This window comes from Ursus arctos, unplaced genomic scaffold (genome assembly GCF_023065955.2).
Source record: "Ursus arctos isolate Adak ecotype North America unplaced genomic scaffold, UrsArc2.0 scaffold_60, whole genome shotgun sequence".
Taxonomy (NCBI): Eukaryota; Metazoa; Chordata; class Mammalia; order Carnivora; family Ursidae; genus Ursus; species Ursus arctos.
Window position 1 is genome coordinate 184,776 of NW_026623079.1, and position 14,249 is coordinate 199,024.

The 14,249-nt window shown below is 44.8% G+C and overlaps 1 protein-coding gene across 3 annotated transcripts in view; it reads left to right on the top strand.

The window, feature by feature from the left end:
- Positions 1-14,249, top strand: part of LOC130542961 (protein dopey-2-like) — a 96,101-nt gene that overhangs the window by 2,735 nt on the left and 79,117 nt on the right. For all 3 annotated transcript variants that reach the window (XM_057308166.1, XM_057308168.1, XM_057308167.1), the window contains exon 2: positions 3,523-3,687. In XM_057308166.1, the coding sequence (XP_057164149.1) occupies positions 3,550-3,687 (138 nt within the window). In that variant the 5' untranslated portion in view covers positions 3,523-3,549. The remainder of the gene's footprint in view (positions 1-3,522; positions 3,688-14,249) is intronic.

Genomic DNA, 14,249 nt, shown 5'->3' on the forward strand with positions numbered 1-14,249 from the left:
AAAAACAAAAAAACCCTTAAAAAGTGTAAAGGCTAGTATTTCAGTAAAAGAGGCCTTCCCAAGAATCAGTGAGCAATCTTACTGTGTACGTTCACATACATAGTACACTATATTTTTGCAGAGAGCCACAGCGTGTTCAAAGCCTCTGTGATAGGCTGAGTCAGTTTTTAGACAAGCAGAATGCCTTGAAGAGAGAGGCCCTTATAGGCCATGGGGTGGGGAAGTTGGGATTATTATAAGCTTAATGGAAAGAGTTTAAACATGGTGGGGATGCACTGTAATTTATGTTTTAAGAGGATTCTTGGACTGCTAAGTGAAAATGCACTGGAGAGGGGCAAGAGAGGAGGAGAACCATCAGGAATTGTCTGCAACCTGGTAGGGGAGAGGTGGCTTGTGCAGTGGTATGGCGGAGATGGAGAGCAATCGGGTCCACTGGTGTTTTGGAAGAAGAACAATCAGGACGTGGGTTGCGTAAGGTAGGTGAAGAGAAGAGTCCAGGATGACGTCAAAGGTCCCAGGAATGGTGGGGCCACTTTCTGGGGAAGGGAAGACTGGAGGAGGAGCACTGAACAGGTAGAATCAAGAGTATAAGGGGTTTTTAAAACAAGCTTTACTGGGGTGTAATTTTTTTAAAGATTTTATTTATTCATTAGGGAGAGAGAGAGAGAGAGAGCATGAGCCAGAGGTGGGGGAGGGTCAGAGAGAGAGGGAGAAGCAAACTCCGTGCGGAGCAGGGAGCCCAACGTGGAGCTCCATCCCAGGACCCTGAGATCATGACCCGGTTGAAAGGCAGACGCTTAACTGACTGAGCCTCCCAGTTGCCCCCTGAGGTGTAATTTATAGACGATAATATACATTGATTTCAGTGTGCAATTTAGTGATTTTTAGTAAATTTACACAGTTGTACAACTATTGCCATAATTCAATTTTAGCACATTTCCATTACCCCAAGAAGATTCCTGTGCCCATTTGCAGTTCCTCCTTATTGCTACTTCCTTCCCTAGGCGACCGCTAATCTACTTGCCATCTCTACAGATTCACCTGTTCTGGACATGTAATATGAATGGAATCATACAACTATGTGGCCTTTTGTTGGCTTCTTCCACTATGTTATGTATTTCTCTGGTTCACCCTTACTGTAGTATATATCAGTTCTTTGTTCATTGTGTGGCTAGACCATATTTTGTTGATGGGTGTTTGGGATGCACTAAGTTTGAGACCCCTATGCCACATCTGGGTGGATGAGTCAAGTAGGTATTTGCATGAATCTGGACCTGACGGGAAGATATGGGCAGACATTGTAAATCCATGGGTCATTAGCATGAAGATGGTATTTGTAAGTTGTAGGAATGGGGAGATGACCAAGGATAGAAAGAGGACCCAAGGCTTGGTGCGGGGAATGGCCATATTTGGCAATAGGGTAGAGGAGGATTAGCCTGCAGAGGGGAAGGAACAGCGGAGAGGTGGAAACCAGCACAGGGTTGGTGGGGCCAGAGGAGGGTATGGGCTGAAAGGAGGCTGTTTTGGGAAGAAAGGAATGGTCTGCTGCACAGTCCTACTGAGAGGTAAAAGGTCCACTGATGTTGGAAACTTGAAAGTTGTGGTGGCCGTGGGAAGATCAGAATGGGCCCAGAACGACCAGAAAGTGAAGTAGCAGATACCATGGGATTCTTAGAAATTCATCATGGCCAATAAATGAAAGGTTCGGGTTTAAAGAACATGTTGTACCTTCAGTTCAGTTTCTTCCGTCTATGATATTTGCCATTTTGATGACATGCAACTTGGCTAGCTAACTACAGTGTTCAATGATATCACGTTGCTCTGTATTTTATTGTCTTTTCAGACTGTGTACTAGTGAAATATTAGCCTCGTATATCAGGGTTGTGTTTGGTTGTGAGTAGCAGAAAACTCGATTGAACAGTGGCTTAGATGAGCTCTTCTGTACAGAAAACATCGAGTGCAGGGTTGACATGGTGCCTTCTTAAAGTCACCTCTGCCCTCAGCTGCTATGTCTTTCCACTTACCCACAAAAGTCGTACACCAAGGATGGCTATTTCCTCTTGGTTACCGCACGTGGCTTCACCTCCAACATCAAACCTTGGTTCCGGGCAGAAAGATGGGCAGGAGTAAAGGGGAATGCTAGTGGAGTCTACCTCCTTTCAAACCACTTTCCTGGAGGCCCCACCACCAGCTTCTACGGACGCCTCATTGCCTAGAACTGTTGCGTGGCCACCGAGCTGCAAGGGAGGTGGAAAGCTGTTAGTACTACCATGAGCAAAATTCGGGTTCCCTTAGTATGGAAAAAGGGACAAGGAATTTTAGGGTGGGTACCTGCCACGCGTTAAATAGATCTTAATCAGATAAAGACTAAAGAAGGAGGGCGCATCAGAGCCCCAAGGCGTCCCTTTTGAGAAAATGCCAAAGCATGGAACTTGGTGACAGATCAGGGGAACCATTGAATATTTCCATATCTTGTGAAATGTTTCTCAGAGTTGCAGTTTGTTTGGATAAACTGATAGGTTGATGTACGGATTTTTTTGTTAATGAAGGAATAAAAACAAAACTTGACATCAGCATGCACTCGTATTGCGTCCATTGTCATGTTATAAATGACGGCTGTCTTCATGAAGTCAGATGAGTGCAGCATTCCGTGCTGTTCTTTGTTTCCTTTTGTCACATTGGAGATAAAAAGAGGAAATGGTTGCTGTTGGAGCCAGGATGAGACCATATCGGTCTCAGGCTTCATAATAGCTGCAGTGGTTCATACATAATGAATGCATCTAGCCACAGGAAAAAAATAAAAGAATCCGTCAAAGAATATACAAGGGCAAGAAGAATAAAATGGTGATTGCTTGGGCGCTGGCGTCACCACCCCATGTCCAGGCTCTGCACATGGAGGCATGAAGCTGTCAGGGCAGCTGCTGGTTGGGGGGGATTGGTGGGTGATCAGAGCTTAGTAGCTGAACAGGATACTGGTAGATTTCTGGAAACACTGATGTCAGACAGTACATTCTTACATCCTTATTTTTTAAACTTTTTTTCCCCTGTCAGATTTTCTTCTAGAATACTTCCAGTCCTCTAACATAGTCTAGTTGTAGAGGATCAGATCACTGAAGAGGTTGCTCTGGTTGGTTAATAGCATTGACCTGCTTTTCCTTAGCTTTTATAAATGCCCTACAGTAGGAAGGGCCACCTGGATCCAGAATTACCAGCAGGCAACGTATTTAGTTAGCGGCTTTGTAAGTTTCACTCCTAGAGTTAATTTTGTCAGTGAAGAGGAATCCTGGCATTTTTGCTTCTTTTCTGCTCCGTTTGTCTCCCTCAGAATCCAAGAGGACCGGAACTGTTTGTCTTTTATCTACCACAGTGCCTGGCCCAGGAGCCTTGCTAAATATTTGAGTTGCATTGCTGAGTGCGGTTGTGCACAGTAGTGTTTGTGGACACGTGTCCTCTGTACCTCTGGGCTGGGAATGCTGTGTGTCCTTGAGTTGCTCCCTCATTTCTTTCTTGGTTCCCTTTTAGATACTTTCTCCGCTGTGAGAATGTAAGATGGATCCAGAAGAGCAGGAACTTTTGAGTGATTACAGATACAGAAATTACTCTTCAGTGATTGAAAAGGCTTTAAGAAATTTCGAGTCCTCAAGTGAATGGGCGGATCTCATATCTTCACTGGGCAAGCTCAACAAGGTATGTGGGGTGTAGAGTATTTAGATTGCATGGAGGCGGGGACACAGCTGTCTTTTTATTGTTTCAAGGAATGCTCTTTATTATTACATGACATGCTGATTATGACAGTTAGAAAATGGCGATAAGAAAATCTATTCATAATTCTGTAATTCTAGTTACTGCTATTAACCTGGTCAGTATACTTACTCCTTCCAGCTTTTTTTTTTTTCCTTCTGGGCATAGAATTATACCGTGGATTTGGTCAATGGAATAGCTGAATGGTCTTTTTTGCAACTATATTTATGTCTAAATAAGATAAACTTTAAAATTGACCAATCAGTTATTCAGAGATGAATTATGTTTCTCTTTTTAAGATTTTATTTATTTATTTGAGAGAGAGAGAGAGAAAGTGGGGGGGTACAGAGGCAGAGCGAGAGAGAAAATCACAAGCAAACTCCCTGCTGAGTATGAAGCCCAATGCAGGGCTCGATCCCAGGACCCCTAGATCATGACCTGAGCCAAAACCAAGAGCCCAATGCTCCACTGACCGTGCTACCCACGCACGCCAAAGATGAATTATCTTTCAGGTACTACTTAGGATTTTATAGCTTTTTCTTCTTTGGTCTACTTTTTTGGCCATTAACTGCTGATCGATAACTCATGGAAGACCAAAGGATGACATAAATATTGAAATCTGCCCAGAAATTATGAGTGTGTTTGGATGACGAGAAAAGAGCCTGGTCTAGGAAGTCCAAAACTGGTCACATGCAGGCTTGACCTTGTGCTCTGTAGATGGGACCACTGTATGTTCCTGTCCTACCCGGAAGGATGACCTAGTAAAGCCCAAGGCTTCTACTGAGTTTTTTGTTTTGTTTTGTTTTGTTTTTTTAAAGATTTTATTTATTTATTTGCAGAGATAGAGACAGCCAGCCAGAGAGGGAACACAAGCAGGGGGAGTGGGAGAAGAAGAAGCAGGCTCATAGCGGAGGAGCCTGATGTGGGGCTCGATCCCATAACACCAGGATCACGCCCTGAGCCGAAGGCAGATGCTTAACCGCTGTGCCACCCAGGCGCCCCAGGCTGTAGAGCTCTTAATTCAGGAATTTGCAAGCTGAAGAGAACAGTTGTTGTCTTGCATGAAGGTGGGTCTCTTTTTTAGGGGAAAAGGAAGAAGCGCTGAAGTGGGATTTAGGTGTATTCAAGTTCTTCTAGGTGTTTCAGTATTTTATTTAGTACTTGACTCTCCTGGAATCTAAAAATAGCGTCCTTATTTTGGGAGGGGGTGTGTTCGTTATTTTTCTGTTGAGGTAAAATCCTCAAAACCTAGAATTTGTCATTTAACCATTTTAGAGCGTACAGTTACGCGGCTTTGACTATGTTTGCAGTGTTGTGCAACCATTACCACCGTCAGGTTCCAGCATGTTTTCAACAACCCGAAAGGAAACCCTCCCATCCCTCCCGCTGCCCAGGCCATGGCAACCACTAATTGACTTTCTGTGTCTATGGACATTTCACAGAGATGCACACATACAATATCCTTTTGTGTCTGGCTTCTTTCACTTCGTGTGTTTTCAGGTCCATCCATGGTGTAGCATCTATCAATGCTTCATTGATTTTTACGGCTGAGTAATAGCTCCGTTATATGGATACACATTTCATTTATCCACTCATCTGTTGACAGACATCTGTGTTTCTGCCTTTTGGCTGTTGTGAATAGTGCTGCTGTGGACATTTGTATACAAGTTTGTATACACCTGTCTATGCTTCTTTGGGGTATAGACCTAGAAGTGGAGTTACGGAGTCATGCGGTAACTCTATGTTTAACGCTGAGGAACCACCAGCCTGCTTTCTCAGAGGCTGTGCTGTTTAATGTGCCCACCAGCAATGGACGAGAGTTTCAATTTCTTCATATCCGCACTAACACTTCAGATTTTTTTTAAATTTTGGTAATAGCTATCGTAGTGCTGTCTCATTGTGGTTCTTTTTGGCATTTCCCTAATGACTAATAATTTGGGTATCTTTTCATGTGCTTATTGGCCATCTGTGTATCTTCTTTGGAAGAATTTCTGTTCAAATACTTTGCCCATTTTTTTAACTGGGTGGTTTGTCTTTTCGTTGTTAGTTTATAAGAGTTCTCTACGTGTTCTGGATACTAGGCCCTTATTGGGTATATGGTTTGCAGATATTTTTTTTCCCATTCTTAGGTTGTCTTTTCACCTTTTTGATGGCGCCCTTTATGCAAAAGTTTTTAATTTTTTTTTTTTAAGTAGGCTCCATGCTCAGTGTGGAGCCCAGCACGGGGCTTGAACTCACAGCCTGAGATCAAGACCTGAGCTGAGATCAAAAGTCGGATGCTTAACTGCCTGAGCCACCCAGGCTCCCCAAAAGTTAATTTTGATGGAGTCCAGGCTACCTACTTTTTCTTCTGTCGCTTGCGCTTTTGGTGTCGTATCTAAGAAACCATTGCCAAATGCAAGGTCATGAAGATTTGCCCCTGTGTTTTCTGTGAGTTTTATAGTCTTGGCTCTTACATTTAGGTCTTTGATCCATTTTGAGTTAATATTTATGCATGGTGTGAAGTAAGGCTCTGAATGTATTCTTTTGTAGGAAATCCCGTTGTCCAGCACCATCTGTTGGAGATACTGTTTGTTCCAAGGGCCTTGGAACCCTTGTTGAAAATCAGTAGGCCCTAAGTAGATGGCTTTATTTCTGGACTTCATTTCTTTTCCGTTCACCTATCTGTCTATCCTTAGGCCAGGACCATACGTTTTGATTGTTGTAGCTTTGTGGTAAGTTTTGAAATGGGGAAATAAATGACTTTGTTGTTCCAACTTTGTTGTGCTGGATTGTTCTGTCATTATCTGTGTGGCTCACATAGGGGGCAGGGATACACCTTTTTGCTGTCAGGGGCACCATCTTCATTATCCAAATGAAGCAGGTACAATGAATTATTAAGACTCATTTTACTGATGAAGGTGAACTAACTTGCCTGATGTTGCATGGCTGCTAAGTGGTCGTTATGGGTTGAATTGTGTCCTCCAAAAAAAATATGTTGATGTCCTCCTAACCCCCAGTATCTCAGAGTGTGACCTTATTTGGAGATCAGATCTTTACAGAGCTAATTCTGGATCCCTTGAAATTCCATATACATCTTAGGGTCATCTTGTCAATTTCTGCCAACAAGCCAAGTGGGATGTTGATAGGGATTGCAGTGACTCTGTAGATCACTTTGGGAAGTATTGCCATGTGAACAGTATTGTCTTACAAGTCCGTGAACACTGGATGTCTTCCATTTATTTAGGAACATATACATTTTGAGCTAGCTAAAACAATAAACTTGATCAGTGCAATTCTCAAGCCTTGAGGTATTCTGTTAAACAAGCCTTGTTTCAATGTGTCTGAAAAACTTCTTAAAATGTTTAACTATTTTAACCTTTAACATGCAGGTTACCAAGTAGAGATGAACCCTTCTTGGAGGAGCTTTAAAAGCATTGGCTATTCACGCATTCAGTAGCTATGTGAGTCCCTACAACGTGCTAGTACTGCCCTAGGCATCAGGGCACAGCAGAGAGCCAAACCAATAAGACCCTGCCCACATGGGACCAGGGGAGAGCCGGACGATAAAATATATGGGGTGGTAGGCAGTGATGAGTCTGTGGAAACAGTAATGAAGGAAGGGGATGGTGAGTGTTAAGGATGTATTGTGCTATTAAGTGGGGTCTTTAAGGAAGGCCTTGCTGGGAAAGCACCCTTTGACCAAATGCAGAGGCTCTGGTGTGTCTGAGGCCAGTGAGGTCACAAAGCAAGCGAGAGATGGGGAGAGTGTAGGACACAAGGCCATAGAGGTAAGGGGTGGGGAGGGCATCCAATCTTGTAGGTCCTTTAAAACTGGAGTCTGACAGTGGCCACTGAGTCAGGGGCTGGGGGGTGCCTTGGAGGGCAGCTGAGCCAGTAGCAGGTTCCAGCTGCTCTGTAGGGGGTAGGAATGGGTGGGGGTCAGGCAAGGTAGAAACAGGGAGACGATTTAGGAGCTGTTGCTGTAACATAGGTGGGCCAGTGGAGAAGGCTTTGGATTTTGAATATAATTTGAGGGTATAACAGAATTTGTTCATGGATTAAATTTGGGATACAAGAGAAAAAGAGGAGTCAAGTAGGACTTGCAGGTTTTCTCCCAGAAGCCACGAGATGCAATGGGGAAGGAGCCTGGGGGAGGACCCCGCTCCATGGGTGGGCAGGGAGACCAGGGGTTCATTTTGGGACGGGCTAGTTTGAGGTGTCTGGTCAATGTCCCCATTTGATGTCTGTAGGCAGTTGGATATGAGTGATACTGAATAAAAGTTTAAAAGGACAACTTTTCGTTATAGTTGGCACCCAATTCTGTGTAATGGTGCTACTGTGTTTTCTGTTGCCATGTATGATTAAGTGATGAATGAAAAAAATTGCAGAACATCAGTGGGATGAGGTGACACTGTCCATCTTTGCCTCAGCCCTGCCTAGGACAGCTGACATTCCTAGAGAGCATACCATGTGCTAAGGACTTGACGTGCATTATTTTATAATATAACATATTTGGAGATTGGTCTCAGACCAAGCAACTCTCTAAGATGAGAGCCAGCAAGTGCAGAGAGAGCTCAAACCCTGGCTGCTTGGCTGCCAAGCCCATGCTCTTGAGCTTTTTTCATGTCACTATTCGTGTGGCTCACATAGGGGGCAGGGTTACACCTTTTTGCTGTCAGGGGCACCATCTTCATTATCCAAATGAAGCAGGTACAATGAATTATTAAGACTCATTTTACTGATGAAGGTGAACTAACTTGCCCGATGTCACATGGCTGCTACGTGGTTGTTATGGATTGAATTGTATCCTCCAAAAAATATATGTTGATGTCCTAACCCCCAGTATCTCAGAGTGTGACCTTATTTGGAGATCAGATCTTTACAGAGCTATTCAAGTTAAAGTGAAGTCATTAGGGCGGGCCCTGATCCACGCTGACCGGAGTCCTTCAGTTTGGATGCAGACACAGACGTGCGTAGAGGGACGACACCATGTGGACATGAAGGCAGAGATCTGGCTGATGCGGTTATAAGGTTAGGAACACGAGAGATTGCCAGCAAACTGCCGGAAGCAAGAAGAGCAGTCTGGAGCATATTCTGTCTCGTAGCCCTCAGAAGGAGCCAGCCAGCTGACACCTTGATCTCAGACTTCTGGCCTCCAGAACTGGCAGACAATCCGTTTTTGTTGTTTAAGCTGTCCAACATGTTGTGCCGTGTTACCGCAGCCTGGCAAACTGATACAGTGGTAGGAACAAGATATACTGAACACCTAGGTGCTGGGGATACAGCATTGAACACAACGTTCATAAGGCTTTGTTGGCAGAAGGCAGACAATGAGTAAATATGTGATATCAGCTGCTGAATGCAAAGGAAAAATAAAGCAGGCAAGGGAAATGGGGTAGGGAGGAAGGAAGGTGGGGTATTATTCAGACAGAGATGGCTCTGATAACGTGACATTTGAGATTTGAGCAGAGGCCTGGATGCAGTGAGCGAGCTGGCGGGGAGACCATCTGGGGCGTGGGCCTGGGTCCAAGGTACAGTGGGGGGCGGGTGTGGCTGGGGTGGAGAGGTGATAGGAGACGAGGGAGGAGAGGTAGCCAGGGCAGGTCACACTCTGCAAGGGAGGAGAAGCCATTGAGCAAGGTGACTGCTGCCTTCCTTACCTGCTGGAAGCATCCCTCAGGCTGATGCGTGGGCAGTGAGCCTGAGCGTGGGAGCCTGCTGGGGTGGCAGTGGGCAGCCCGATCAGAGTTGCTGGGGCAGAGATTTGGGAAGGTGCTGGATGGAGCAAGCCCCAATCAGTGTCGATGGTTACTTAACTCCTGGGAGACTCACCACTTCTGCATTCAGGGAACCTGGTGAGAGTTTATGTGAATGAGGAATTTAAGGCCTTGGCAATGGTCAGATTTCTTGGACTCATGCATGTACCCAGAAATTCAGTGAGTAAATTAGTGACGAATTAGTAAAAGATCTTTATGATGTAAATAGCAACAGTATTGTAGGTTAATAGGAAGGTTAGGTCAAGGTGCTTTTTAATTAAGGTAGGTGATTGTTGGTTATAAAACATTAACCATAGACAGAACAGAAGGCTCACCTAGCTCAGCTCTTGTCAGATGAGAAAACTGAGCCCCAAGAGGTCTTGGTTTGTCAGACTATGTATGAGTTCTAATTGTTTCAGTTTTTAAACTTTTGGTGTCATATTCAGAATTTTATGTATTAGAGAAAAGTTTACGTTTTATGGCTTTCAGGTATAGCAACATGAATAGGGTAATTTTTGCTTAATTGTTTATCTGAGACTTCAAGCCATCATCTCTCACTGATTATTTTTAGGTCAATTTTAATAAATAAGTACATATTGAGCCCTGAACCCAACCATTTGCCAAGGCTGGGTTACAACTTTGATTATGGAAACAAAGGATAGTAGAAATGAATAAACTCTGTGCATTTAAAAACCTTATCTATGGGGCACCTGGGTGGCTCAGTCGGTTAAGTGTCTCCCTTTGGCTCAGCTCATGGTTACCGGGGTCCTGAGATCGAGTCCCATGTCAGGCTCCCTGCTCAGCGGGGAGTCTGCTTCTCCCTCTTCCTCTGCTCTTCCCCCACACCCATGCTCCCTCTCTCTCTCAAATAAATAAATAAAATCTTTAAAAAAATATTATTTTTGAAACTCCTTTTTTTCTTTTTTAAAAGATTTATTTATTTATTTGAGAGAGAGAAAAAGAGAGAGAGAATATCTCAAGCAGACTCTGTATTGAGCACTGAGCCCCACATGGGGCTGATCTCATGACCCCAAGATCATGACCTGGGCTGAAACCAAGAGTCAGATGCTCAACTGACTGAGCCACCCAGGTGCCCTGAAACTCCTTTTTAAAAGACATCATAATGATCCTAAACGAAGCACCTTATTTTTGCTGCTTTTTTTCAGCACCCTACCGTTTCATGAAATGGCCAGAAAGCAGGTGACGTGAATAGCAAGAGAAATAAGAGGTGCTGGGTATTGTTAGTTTCAGCTTCTCAAGTCTTAGCACTTAAGGACAACACCTCCTTGTTAAAGCAGAGTCTCGTTGTGGCATTTCAGAGTTAGCACTGTGTTATTTCCAGAAGAATGTGGGCTGGAGATGAGACCAGGTGAACTGTTCTGGTCTACAGCTGAACTGATCAGCTTTGGGACCCTTCCAACTGGAAACTCGACGAGTCTGAGCTGGATCCTGATTTTAAGTAGCCCTAACCAACTACTTTTCTCTGTTAGATAGCAACTATTAGTTCAGATAAAGCCTCTTTAGTCTGAGGTCTGTACTAGTCGGCTAAGCTGTCATAGCAAAATCCCACACACTGGGTGACTTAACAGAAATTAAGTTTCACACAGTTCCAGAGGCTGGAAGTCCAAGCTCAAGGTGCTGGCAGATTTGGTTTCTTCTGAGGCTTCTCTCCTTGCCTTGTAGGTGGCCCCCTTCTCCCTGTATCCTCACACAGTCTCTCCATTGTGCATGTCTGTGTCTTAATCTCCTTTTACAAGGACATCGGTTAAATTGGACATCACCTAGACTGTGACATTTTACCTTAATTGCTTTTCCAAAGGCCCTGTCTCTAGATTCAGTCACATTGTAAGGTATGGGGGGTGAGTGTTTCAACGTAGGAATTTGGGGGACAGAGTTTAGCCTGTAACAGGGTCTGAGAATGAAGTGCAGATTGTCTCCATGTACCAGTTTTTTCGAAAAGCTCCTTTCTGATGGAATCCCAGATGGTTTTCCATTGCACCCCTTATGGAACAGTAGAGCGTTACTTCTTTGATCTTATTTTTACTGCCCTGCAACATTGTGAAGAACTTCACTTCTGGCATGTGTGGTGATTCGATGTGTGCCAAGAACTTCCCGACTGTCTTAGTCTGTGTGAACTGCTATAACAAAATACCCAAGACCAGATTCGGAACAGCAGGCCTTCTTCTCTCACAGTTCTGGTGGCTGGGAGTCAAGATCAGGGCACTGGCAGATTCAGGGTCTGGTGTGGGCTGCCTCCTGGTTCACAGATGACCTTCTTCCGTTGTGTCCTCACATGGTGGAAGGGGCCAGGAAGCACTGTGAGGTCCCTTTTATAAGGGCACTAATCCCAATCATGCGGACTCCACCCTCATGACCTAATTACCCCCCCCACCCCGTACCATCACATTGCAGGGCACAAACATTCAGACATAACACCAATGATTCATGTCCCATCTGACTTCACCTCACAAGCTCTGCACCAGCTTTCTCGTAGGGGCTTTGTTGTGGGGTATCCTTGGGCAGGGGGGTGTTGTCCTTCCAGTTGGCCTTTCCCATGTGTCTCCTTATGTCCTCCTCCCCACCCTCTTCCTCTTTCCAGTGAGATGCGGTTTAAATCACTGCTCCTGATCCCTCTGGACAGACTCCCTCTAGCCAGTGACCTGGGGCAGGACCTGAGCCCTTCTCAGCCTTCATTGTTTATGAATTGCAGCTCTGAGCCTATGTGACACCTGGTTCCTTCTTGTCACCTCACTGTGAGGGGCCATTCTGTCAGAGTGTGGTACCTCAGTTTGCGGCAGTTGTGTCCGTGAGTTTCCAGAGATCTTCTCCTGCCACCTATGGCAGTGACCCCGAGGGGTAGAAGCTGTCAGGGAAGTGTGGTGCTAGGGTCATACTGGAAAGATGTGGCCTGAATGCCTTCTGGGAAGAGACCGAATTGGAAGGTTGTCTGTGGCGATTACTGATTCTTCACGTGTCAGCAAAGTAGAACTTTTCCTTTGCAGGACGGTGGTAAGCACCAGGCCCATTTGCTTCTGGCAATGTGCCGATATTCTTGGCACCAGAAGTTAGAAGACGTAGCTAATAGAATGTCAGGTAGAACTCCCGATCCTGCTGTGGCAGAGGCTGCCAAGTCCCTTGCTGCTGTTCTATCCTCCTTCTTTTGGTAGGTGATGCTTTGAGGCTCAGATGGCATATTATTGCTTCTTACCCTATCCCACGTTCTCCGGAAGGAGCTGAGGAGCTGCAAGGGTGTCGCCGATTCGGGCTTGTGGGAGCTGCCTCACTGTGAGCCGCCCAAACCCATGTCCGCATAAGGCTGACGTGGTCCTTTTGGAAAGAACGTTTCTCTGCTGAAATCAGGAGCCTGATACGCTTTCAGTAATTTATAGCTAGGGTAGAGTATATATTTTGCATGTGAACAGAGGATATTTTTGCTGTTCTTTGAGATCTGCTGAAGGGGTGGAAATAGTCCCGATTTGGGCAGGTGAGTTGTTCCTGCAGTAATCTAATGGCAAAAGCACACCTGGGGGAAGAAAAAGCTCGTCGAGCAGAATTGAGTTTATGGATAAGGAAAGAGCTTGCCGTCTGCTTAAGTTTTATAAATTCTGTCAAGAAAGTTATGAAACTAGAAATTTCATGTCAGGCCATGGTAAGGAAGGTGTTGTGGGCTGACTTATGTCTCCCCCATCCCCACCAAACTCCTATGTTGGAGGCCTGAGCCTCAGTGTGACTGTGTCTGGAGACACATCTTCAGAGAGTAATTAAGATTAAAGGAGGTCATTCCTTAGGGTGGGGCCCTGATCCAGTAGGTTGGTGGCCTTACAAAAAGAGGGAGAGAGCGAGAGAGGTCTGTCCTCCGCGTGGTGAGCACACAGCAAGAAGGTGGCCCTCCGCAAACCAGGCAGAGAACCAGTTGGCTAGCACCTTGGTCTTGGCCTTCTGGCCTCCAGAGCGGTAAGAAGTAAATTCCTGATGTTTGAGCCACCTAGTCTGTGATATGCTGTTACAGCAGCTCGAGCAAACAAACACAGAAGGAATTAAGTTAAACTCGGCTATTTGTCCAAAAAGGACAGCTGATTGAACGTGAACACCTGTATTCAAGCTTGTATGTGAGCCAAATACAGGCATTCCCACTTATTTATCTTTTTTTTAAATGGTCTTTTCCTTTTTCCTTTTCTTTTTTTTTTTTTAAAGCTTTGCTGACATGGAATGAAGTGTACTTAAAGTGTCTAACTTGATGAGTTTTGACATGTGTATATCCCTGTAAAAGCATCTCCCGTTGAAGATAATGGGCATGTATCTGTCACCCCCAGAAGTTTCCTCTCCTCCCTGTCTCCCTCCCCTGCTTCTCTGCCCCCATCTCCAGGCAGCTGCTGATCTGCTGGTTTGCATTTTCTACAATTTTATATAAACAGAATCGTATGGTATGTGCCCTTTTCTCCCTGGTCTGGCGTCTTTCGTTCGGCAACACTAGTTTGAGAGTTATCCGGGTTGTCGTTAGAGTGATAGTTCAGTCCTTTTTACTGCTGAGTAGGATGCCGTGGATGCATACCACTTATTTGTCCATTTTCCTATTAATGGGCATTTTGGGTTGCTTCCAGTAGATATATATTTAATTTTTTAAAAAACTGGCAAATCGTTCTCCAAAGTGGTTGTATCATTTTATTCCCTTCCAGCGGCGTACGGGAACTCCAGTTATTCCATATTCTTGCCAACGCTCAGCATGGCCAGTCTTTATTTTAGCCATTTTAGTGGGAGTGTAGTAGTAGT